This window comes from Rhopalosiphum padi, chromosome 1, assembly GCF_020882245.1.
Source record: "Rhopalosiphum padi isolate XX-2018 chromosome 1, ASM2088224v1, whole genome shotgun sequence".
NCBI classification, from domain to species: domain Eukaryota; kingdom Metazoa; phylum Arthropoda; class Insecta; order Hemiptera; family Aphididae; genus Rhopalosiphum; species Rhopalosiphum padi.
In genome coordinates this window covers 12362777-12372529 of record NC_083597.1, presented here as the reverse complement: position 1 = coordinate 12372529, position 9753 = coordinate 12362777, and the positions used below count along the sequence as shown (strand labels likewise).

Genomic DNA, 9753 nt, shown 5'->3' with positions numbered 1-9753 from the left:
AGAATTGAACCGGGACAACTGTTTGAGGTTAATGCGATACAGTGGGAGCAACTTGAGCACATTTAAAACCAAAACACCGACGTTCGATAAACACTTCTTGATAATCACTAAAACGTACTACATCGTATTGTTACTATAATTTACTATTATTATTATTTACTATTATTGTATAGTTTGTAATATTTACATTTATTTTTTATTTATGCTACGTTATTACAGATAATTTGCCTACTACTATTATAATAATAATATTATTTACCGTATTGCTTCGATATACCACAATAATTGTACAGTTATTGTCATATTAATTATTTATCAATCAGTAATTCTGGTAGCTTAAATTTGACACTTTTGATCTAGGTATAACAAAATATTGTAAATATTACGATGGAAAACATAGAAAAGTATATTCCGGTGTGTGAATGCGAAGGCGAAGATTTTATGGAGATACCGTTGGAAAGTGACGGTACTCTTTCAACAGCTACACTGAGCGCATATTTTCCCGGAGTCACAGGTCTCAAGTTCCGTCTCGATTCGTATTCACCGTACAGAGCACTTAGACTGTACGACGGTAAATTCCACGCTCCAGAAGGCAGTTGGGCTGGTCATAAATTCTATTGTGTCCATCCCAAGGGTGGGTAACTACTACTATAGCTACTTAATAATGAGATTATAGTCCAATTTGATTTGGCCTGTATATAGAGGTGGGCATCTAATTTAATATGGTTATTTTCCCAAAAGGCGATAAGAGGAAACTCGAAGAGACTGACTGTAAACCGTCTAAAGGTTACCATAGTATGAGTTGTACAGATCTAATTGTTCTTGGTTTACCCTATCAACTATCAGAAACTCAAATGCGAGAATATTTCGTACAATTTGGAAAACTAGTCATGGTTCAGGTATTTAACAGCATTTATATAAATTAAAAATATATTACAACATAATGATGTTCAGATAAAGCGAGATGCATCTGGAAATTCTAAAGGATTTGGTTTTATTCGATATGAAGATTATAGTTCTCAGGCAAAAGCCCTTGGACAGCGACATTATGTTAATAATCGATGGGTTGAAGTCAAAATACCTGCCTCAAAAGTAAAATTTTTAAGTATATTTATTAGCCATTGCCTATTGTTATGTTATACGTACACACTTATTTTTAATATGCACTACCAGTTTGTTTAAAGCCTATTAAGCTAAAAGAAAAAAAGTATAGATTAGAGTATTGTATTTAATATTATATCAATATAAAATTAAATTTCCAGTTATGTACAAAGATTTTAAAACAGAACTTTTATTGTTATATTTTATTAGGAAGGATATTATTCTAAAGTACCTCACAAGATATTTGTAGGCCGCCTTACTGAAGATATTAGTGAACCAGATTTAAGTAAATATTTCTCTCAGTATGGCGAAATCACCGATGTATTCATACCAAAACCATTTAGAGCCTTTGGTTTTGTTACCTTTAACGATGCCTCTGTAGCACAAAGCCTCTGTGATGAAGATCATATTGTTAAAGGAGTATCCCTCCATATATCTGAAGCAAATCCTAAGTCTGACCAAAACAGGGTAAGTTGAATAACCGTTTTCATCTTTATCAATTTTTATATACTGGTGCTGGCATTGTATAGGATAAACAAGTTAGTAACCAACAACAATATATGAGCAGTGTTCTAACAAATGGAATGCTAGCTGCTGCACTTAACCAAGTTGCATATCAAACACAACCAATTCCTTACCAAACCCATCGTACATATGGAAAAGTACAAGACTGGAAACGCCGGGGTAATTAATGTAATCTGCTATTTTTAGACTAAATTAATGTGAATTGTGATGGTTAATGATTGACCAAATGTGTGTCCTTAACTTCCCTTCCTTTCATTTATCCTAGTCATATTAATTAACTAGTTCTCATAATTCAAACCAATTATAAAAAAAAAAAAAATACTTTTTCAATTATTTAATTGCTTAATCACATTACAATTTACAATTCATTTATAGTATTACATGTTAAAAACAAATAAATTGTAATTTATGACTGTTATATTTTATGAGTGTTATTATAAATAATGTGTGTTTTGGTTTTTTTTTTCATCTTTCCATTGAGTGTTGTTATAATTTATACTATATAAATAATTACATTAATAATAGTTTTCTACCAAAATGTTCGATACTACTTTGATGTAATGTGAGAATTTTCTAGCAGTTTACGACATGTGAGCGAGAGCGTGTGGTATTAATATGATTGATGGATGTATCAGCCTAGTCATCAGTATTAAAGGTGAGAATTCCATGGTCCTTTTAAGTATTTTCCTTACATCCAAATAAAATTTAACTTATTACCTATTTAGAATTAGGTATATGTATTAATAAATTTAAAATATTTTCATTGATTTATTTTAATCTTACAAATATGTATTTAAAACAAGTCTAATATATAAAAAAAACTAGAACAGATTAAGTTAAATTAAATTAGTTTTTTTTTAAATTTATTGGGCGAATAACACTTGATAAAAAAAAGGATATAAAAATATAATTTTTTTAAGATATATTTAGATAAAATTGGGTTCTCTGAGGTGTATTATTTAATACTATAACTTAAAATGGTTTACATACATTTATAACCTAATTTAAAATGAAAAACCATATTTATTCTTACAAAAAAAAAAAAAAAATAGGAAAGCATTTCCTACTAATCAACTAAATTTTTATATTATTTTATTTTTATGTTCAATTTCCTGTTGTTTATCAAATATTAGAATTTGTAATATTATTAATATGCTCCAAAACTTAATATTTCATCAATATTCTTAAATGTTGACTAATATTTACTTGACAATTAATCTTTATTAAGAATAATTATAAAATTTATAATATACATTTAACGTTTTGTAATACAAAATATATAAATTATTAGATAAAAATATAAAATTTGTGTAGTTTTTGTTTTTAGGGTATAAATACATATTAAACATACATTGAAAATCATATTTTTTCTTAATTAGGAGTTTCATTGTATTTTATAGTACAACCAGTTAAGAAAATTTCTAGTTAACCTATCTAAATTTAGTTTTGTCCCATGTTAACTGGTAATTTTGGCTTGGTTGTACCATAGTTAACTATTTAACATTTTTAATATTTTATTTTATTTTGTTTACAGATCATACAAATTCTGAAACCTCGAATGCAATTTCTTTATTTATTTAGGTTACTTTAGTTACTAAAAAAAAAATATCCTATTTTGTAAAATCAAAATAAATATTATATTGATTATACAACTGTTGTACCTTTGCATTTTCTGTAATCTATAATTATATGTTGACATTTAATAAAGTGTATAAATATTTCATAATTGTTGTTTAGAAATTAAATAAATATATTAAGGGTTTACTCAAAAAATGATGTTTATATTATCAAATCCAATTTCAGGTGGCATCTTTATGGAATAAAATATATATATATTTTTTTTAATTCTCGTATGAATTCAAGTTCAAATTTATTGAAGTATTTTTAAACAAACATTATACTTTTATCTAGATACTATGCTTAATATTCAAGTTTTAAAAATCTAAGTATCTCATTGTCGTTTAAGTTAAAAATGTATTTGAATATTATTTACTAATATTATCTTCCTAATCAGCTTTAATTCATTAAACTGATATAAGTCTATTAAAAGTTTCTACACCTATGTAGTTTGATTAATCAATTTATTCTAATAGATTAAAAATAACAAAATTTCACTGATTGAGGTGAATTTAAATTGACTATGTTATGTATATTTAAGATGAAAACAATAAATACAAAAAGGATGTCTTCTTAAAAATAAAACTTAGTTATAAAAAAAAATATTTACAACATTAAACATTTATTTTTTATAATATAAGATAAAGACAATCAGAATCCCCAAGGATCTAATTCTTGATTATTTGACTCCATCAAACAGACTGATGATTCAGCAATCTTTGCTAATAATTTCTTTAAATCAGCCTGAGTGAATAACTGAAACAAATAATAGATCATTTATGGAATTATTTATATTTTCAAATTATTTTTAATTTTTATTACTTGGTAGAACTTATTGGTCTTGTCTGTTATGTAACTAGCTAACTTGATACATTCAGTATACTTTTCAGCACTATGTAATATAGTATGTAAAAGCATAAAAATCTGAAATAAAAATAAAGATGAGCAATATTTAGTATCCACACGCAAATTTAGTTGCCGGTAATTTAATATAATTTAGTTTGTTAAGAAAAAAAAATTCTTTTTAAATACTGAATCACTGACCTTAGGAATACAAATAGTTCGCAAAAGTTCAAAGTGTTCATGACGATTTTTGTCTTCATTTTCATGGTCAACAAGCCAGCCATTGGGGAAAAAAAGCAAATTAAAGAGTTGTTCAACAACAATCTGAAAATTTAAATTAATGCTTTACTATAATTTTAAATTCAACAAAATAGTTACACATACTTGTGATGAACTGGATACATTCTTTTTCCAGTTGCTTAATGCTGTTTGATACTGTTCCATGTGGTGATCATGGACCAATTTTTTAGCATAATCTGCATTTCCATGTAGTTTGATTGGTTCGATTGGTTTGGTCTGATGATATTCATGAAACCATTCAGCAAATCCTTCTTCTGCGTCCTGAATTAAAATGCATTAATTATTTTATTTAGAAATTATCATTTGGCATTTAAAATTAAGGAATATTTCTTACCAAGTAACATTTATATGCTAAATATTCCAAGACGAGTGACTGTATTCTTTTAGAAACTAATACCATATCAAATTCTAAGAGTTTTTCAATATCAATATCAGAGTTATTTAATAATCTATTGATTGAATCCTTTTGAACCTAAAGTTTTACTTAATGATATTATAGTGTTATTTGATTAGAATAAAATAATATACCTTATTAAATGCTAGACGGGCTGCTTGGATTTTTCCTTGAGCAACAAAGTTACGTACAACGGCGTTAATTTGTATAAATGCCTCTTCTACTTGGTGAGGATAATAAATTATCCAATCTAATGCAGAAATTAGTTCATAGTCATCACTGGTAATTTCAGAAAATAGATCTTGGCCAGTAGTCATATTGGTAAATCGGTTTCTATAATTTTTTTAAATTTATTAAATATAATCATAAATTCATAAGTCATAACTTTCAATTGCATTAAAATAGTTTATTATAATAAGATATACAAATTATTAATCAATTTTCTGATTTTGTAGACACCTGTATATTCATTATTCATAATTATTGGATGAATAAAAATAAATAATCTACAATACAATGATGTAGAAAAATTGACATATGAAAATGAAGAACAATGATGTGTTTAAAATGTTCATCACAACACAAATTTATATATAACATAGAACATTAAATATCTATCGACTATTGCAATTCACAACTGAATATACTATTTATTATAATATTATTTTAAAGCAATTTTGTCATTTACAAAATAAATTAATATAAGTAGTTCTGCCTAACAAAACTTAAAGTATCAAGCATATAAAAACAATGCTGTTGCCAATATATTAATTCTCTTTAATACACAATTTCATCCCATAAAATTAAGGTTTATCACAAAAAAAAATAGATGTGACTTTCCCTTGGAACATTGACCATATTACAATCTACAAGTTTTTTCTATATCAAAGAGACAAGTATGTGGGTCACAAATACTAATTATACTTGGAAACACATCATTTGTTGATATTTGTTTTATTGGGTAGACCTATGTTATTTTGATTTGTTTATAACAGAATTATTTTAAAATAATAAAATGTATTAAATGTAATATTAACCTGAGGTAGTTGCAATAACAGAATTAAGGGGTTAATTGAAAAATTGAATAAGTAAATACGATTGCTGATAAGTACTAAATATTCTACAACTATTACAAAGAAAGATGTAAAAGAATAATATTTGACCTTATTAATAATAAAAAAATTAATATATACCTGTATGTTTCTACAATACGTTTAGTTATCTCTTCAACTGGAAGTGAAAACTTTTCAGCAGCCAACAATCCTTGAGTTCGTTGTTCAGTCAAAACACTTTTTTCCAGAAACTTGGAATATATAATAACTTGACTAGCTTGTTCCAATTGAGATGTATAATAAGCTACTAATAATGAATCATTCATTGGGATTAAGACCTAGCAAAAAATATAATTGGATCAAATTCATAGAATATAACATGTTGTGTAGTGTTTTAAAATTACCTCTATATATTTCTGTATTACGGAATTTGCAGCCAGTTCATCATGTTGAATTCCAGCCCATCGAATGACTAAAATTAAATGAGCAAGAAAACGTAAAAACTGAGGATCAGATTCCAAACTATTTTCAGCCCAATCTGCCATGGTATTCACTAATTCGTGAAACTGATTGGTCATAAAATATTGCTGAATTTGACGTCTGGGTTTATGTGCTTCCTGACGTACTGCCAATTTAGGATTGGATTTCAATTCAGCTATAATATCATCCATTGTCATTCTATAAAATAAAAACATTAATATAAAGTTTAAATTTACAGAAAAAATAATTGAAAACAAAAAAATATCCCATTACTTATACTCCCAATATTTCTCTGGTAAACTTATAAAGTTGTTGGATTTGTGTGTTTGTATGTGGCTTTCAACAGCTACGTTAACTATAGTATGAAGATGTGCCCATAAAATGTCCTCCCATCGGTTACAGACAGGCAAAACGGCATCAATGTTTCCACATAATATGCCAATAGTAGCTCTCCAATACGGTGAATTTTTCTGGTCTGATGATATTTTCCAAGCACACGCCTTCCAAACATCTCTATGATTTATGATAAAATATAGTATGTGAAATAACTGTTTTGTTATACATATAAAATAAATGGACTGAATACCTATTTGGATTCCCGAGTATTTCATCTGAAGGGTTCTGTTCTTCTTTGGGTTTATAAAATGGATCATGATATAACCGCCATCCTTCCATTATTGCTGACCTCCAAAACTGACCATACTGACAACACAACAGTTCAGCTTTTTCTAATCGACCACAACGAATCTCAGTAAACACTTGGGTTAGAAGTCTATCATCGTCAACCTATTTAATATTAATTTCAATTACATATTATATTAAAAACTTCTTATATTAGTTTTAAATAAATCATTTTAAAATCATGAAATATTTATGGCCTATACTCTAAAAATAAATAAAAATATTAAGTAAAAATCAATACCAAAATAATTTAAATAGTTGTGTTTGGAGTTACAAATAATTGAAAATCAGTTTGAACATACAAACATAAAATTATTTAAACATTTTTTTTTTTTTAATTGTTTAATCATTCAAGTGCACATTGTATATGGTAAATACATTAAGTTCAAATACTTATAACTGTAACTAACACTGTATAGTAATATGTACATATACATAATCATAACTATAAAATATTATCTATCTTTAATACAGTGAATCAGTGACAGATCTTAATCAAACATAGGCCCTTTACTATACATGAAATATACATCGTATACTCATATATTTTTTTTATGAAAGTCATGGACATACTGCAAATACTCTTAGGTATTCTAAAAATGAAAAAATATAACTTTGTTAATGTGAAACAAGTTCTAGAAATATTTTTAATACTAAAATTATGGCTGAAAATAGCAGAATGGATCATTTAGCTTCTTTGAAGATTAAACACTAATTTATTTAAGGAAAAAGTTTAACTTTATTATTTTTTATGCCTATCAAGGGTCGAGATCTTGCTACCAATACCACTGTTCCCACATATTAACCATCAGTATAATATAAAAAAAGTCAAACATTTAACGGCTTAGTTCATTTCTATAAAACATTGTTGCATTATAATTGTTTGAACATTGAATACTACAAAAAAGTTAGTTATAACATTTAGGTATATCAAGTTATTTTAAAATATTTTATTATACAAAAGCTAAATAATAATACATAATAGCATAAGTAAGAACATACCTGGTCTAGATCGTGAATAGATCTTGATTGCCTGTTAGGCGCATCTGGATCTAATTTAGTGACCATAGCTCCAGAACTTTGATATATCAATTCTTTTTTCTAAAATTATAAAAAACAAATAATATTACAGGTAAATATTTACATTTTAGGTGATTTTTCCAAATTGTTAGAAAAAAAGGCCAAATTATATTATATTATACTCAGATATATACCAATAGTTGACCTAAAGTATTAGGCCAAGCGACTTCCTCATCAGAGAAATGTTTTGCGTCTTTCATGAATTCATTTTCCATATTTTCCGCAGCACAGTGCTCTAGCCAATCGACAATTCTTTGTATCTGAATATAAATTAATATTAAAAACAGTAATAATACTAATATTGTTTGGCATATTTTTTTTTTATCTACAACAAAAATTAAAATTACCCCTTTTAATTTCTGATCTTCTTTGAATAAGGCATCTGATAAATCTCGATCACTAACTATATTATCAACTTTTTCAGACTCTAAATGTTGTACTTGAAAAAGTGTTAACAATAAACGCCATGTATTCAATTCTTGTTCTAACCAATCTACATTCTACAAGTATACAAAGTAACACAGTAAATAAAAAAAAACAAGGGAAATTGATAAAAAAAATTTTTTTTTTTACTTGATTTTGATCTTTTAAAATGGATATGGTGTCTATACAATTATCAATAAAGTATTGAAGTATTTCTAAAAGTTGTAGAGGTGAACTAATGCGAAATGCTTGAAGAACATCTAGAAACTGATTGTACAATCCATTTTCAGCTAATGAAATATATAATACATATTATTATTTATATTTATACCTACATATTTTTAGAGACAATTATAGAAATTTTAAATCTTACAATTTAGTTTTGGTTGAGCCACAGGTGTATCAAATATAGCACTAAGTTCCCCGGGTGTTAATGAAACAGACAAATTGAATTGAGATTTTCTAAATTTTGATTTAGTCAAATCATCAGTAAAATCCATTTGAAATTCATTTTGGCCTGTAAAATACACATATTATCGTGGTAATGATTTAAGGTTCTAATAATAATATTAAACATTTGAATATAATGTATAAATGCATGTACTAGTATCAAAATCTTCAAATATTGCAGCTTTTGTAGAGTCGTCCATATTTATGTTAGAATTTTTATACCAACGAGTGTCGGTAAATGGAAACACAGACTTGAAAATTTGAAATTTAAAACACTAAACAGATAAAACTAACTTTTTAAGTTTTAACAGAACAGATAACTCTGTAACACACTCGCCGGAACCGAAAGCATTTGGAAAAATAAATAATATTCTCTGATTGGTCATGATAAAATCAGTGTAGCTAAAATAGCGAAATAATTTGTTCAAATTATTGTACTGATTGTGATACAATATTATTGTATGTACTTTTCATTAGGTACCTATCCAAAGATTGAAAGATCGTAAATCGTTATGTAGGTACTTTTTTTTATTTTTCGACGTCACGGAAGTATTGTTAAAATGAATCCCGCGGCGCCGTCAGTTTAAAAACGAAAAAAAAAGTACTTTTTATCTTAATTTGCAACTCAAGTTACACAAACAACAAAATTTTTCTCGACTTACCTGTTACCTATACATTTTACAGTTAAATATCTTAACACTCTTTTAAGTCTCTTTTAACTCTCTCTAACTAGTTACTATATAGATAAACTATTTATGATTATTATTCACCGTAAATACCTACAATAATACAATATTATAATTTAGG

At 26.6% G+C, this 9753-nt stretch overlaps 2 protein-coding genes across 6 annotated transcripts; one reads left to right on the top strand and one right to left on the bottom strand.

Annotated features, from left to right (window-relative positions):
* The first annotated feature begins 137 nt into the window (after positions 1 to 137).
* Positions 138 to 3352, top strand: LOC132920843 (TAR DNA-binding protein 43-like). Of its 5 annotated transcripts, none has more exons than XM_060983565.1 (7): positions 138 to 287; positions 361 to 634; positions 742 to 899; positions 955 to 1092; positions 1312 to 1569; positions 1632 to 1785; positions 3161 to 3352. In XM_060983565.1, exons 2-7 carry the CDS (start codon positions 388 to 390, stop codon positions 3205 to 3207), a joined length of 1002 nt encoding a protein of 333 aa, XP_060839548.1. In that variant the 5' UTR covers positions 138 to 287; positions 361 to 387; the 3' UTR covers positions 3208 to 3352. The 5 variants fall into 5 exon arrangements, 3 of the variants coding, with proteins under 3 accessions (XP_060839548.1, XP_060839563.1, XP_060839538.1); XR_009660794.1 differs by adding an exon at positions 2207 to 2281 and having other exon boundaries at positions 146 to 634; XR_009660793.1 differs by adding an exon at positions 2204 to 2281 and having other exon boundaries at positions 146 to 634.
* A 392-nt stretch (positions 3353 to 3744) lies between these two features.
* Positions 3745 to 9284, bottom strand: LOC132917151 (nuclear pore complex protein Nup107). Its single transcript, XM_060977750.1, has 16 exons — positions 9101 to 9284; positions 8870 to 9013; positions 8647 to 8786; positions 8421 to 8573; positions 8208 to 8333; positions 7996 to 8094; positions 6899 to 7098; positions 6586 to 6825; positions 6237 to 6510; positions 5974 to 6170; positions 4915 to 5113; positions 4721 to 4858; positions 4471 to 4647; positions 4288 to 4410; positions 4066 to 4167; positions 3745 to 3999 (listed from the first exon to the last, which is right to left on the bottom strand). Exons 1-16 carry the CDS (start codon positions 9144 to 9146, stop codon positions 3895 to 3897), a joined length of 2463 nt encoding a protein of 820 aa, XP_060833733.1. The 5' UTR covers positions 9147 to 9284; the 3' UTR covers positions 3745 to 3894.
* Between the last annotated feature and the right edge of the window lie 469 nt (positions 9285 to 9753).

Coding starts and splice junctions, on each gene's coding strand:
- LOC132920843 (XM_060983565.1), top strand. CDS start 388: ATGGAAAACATAGAAAAGTATATTCCGGTGTGTGAATGCGAAGGCGAA. Junction 900..954: donor GAAAACTAGTCATGGTTCAG/GTATTTAACAGC, acceptor AATGATGTTCAG/ATAAAGCGAGATGCATCTGG. Junction 1,786..3,160: donor ACAAGACTGGAAACGCCGGG/GTAATTAATGTA, acceptor TTTTGTTTACAG/ATCATACAAATTCTGAAACC.
- LOC132917151 (XM_060977750.1), bottom strand. CDS start 9,146: ATGGACGACTCTACAAAAGCTGCAATATTTGAAGATTTTGATACTA. Junction 8,334..8,420: donor AAGATCAGAAATTAAAAGGG/GTAATTTTAATT, acceptor ATTTATATTCAG/ATACAAAGAATTGTCGATTG. Junction 6,511..6,585: donor GAGAAATATTGGGAGTATAA/GTAATGGGATAT, acceptor TTTATTTTATAG/AATGACAATGGATGATATTA.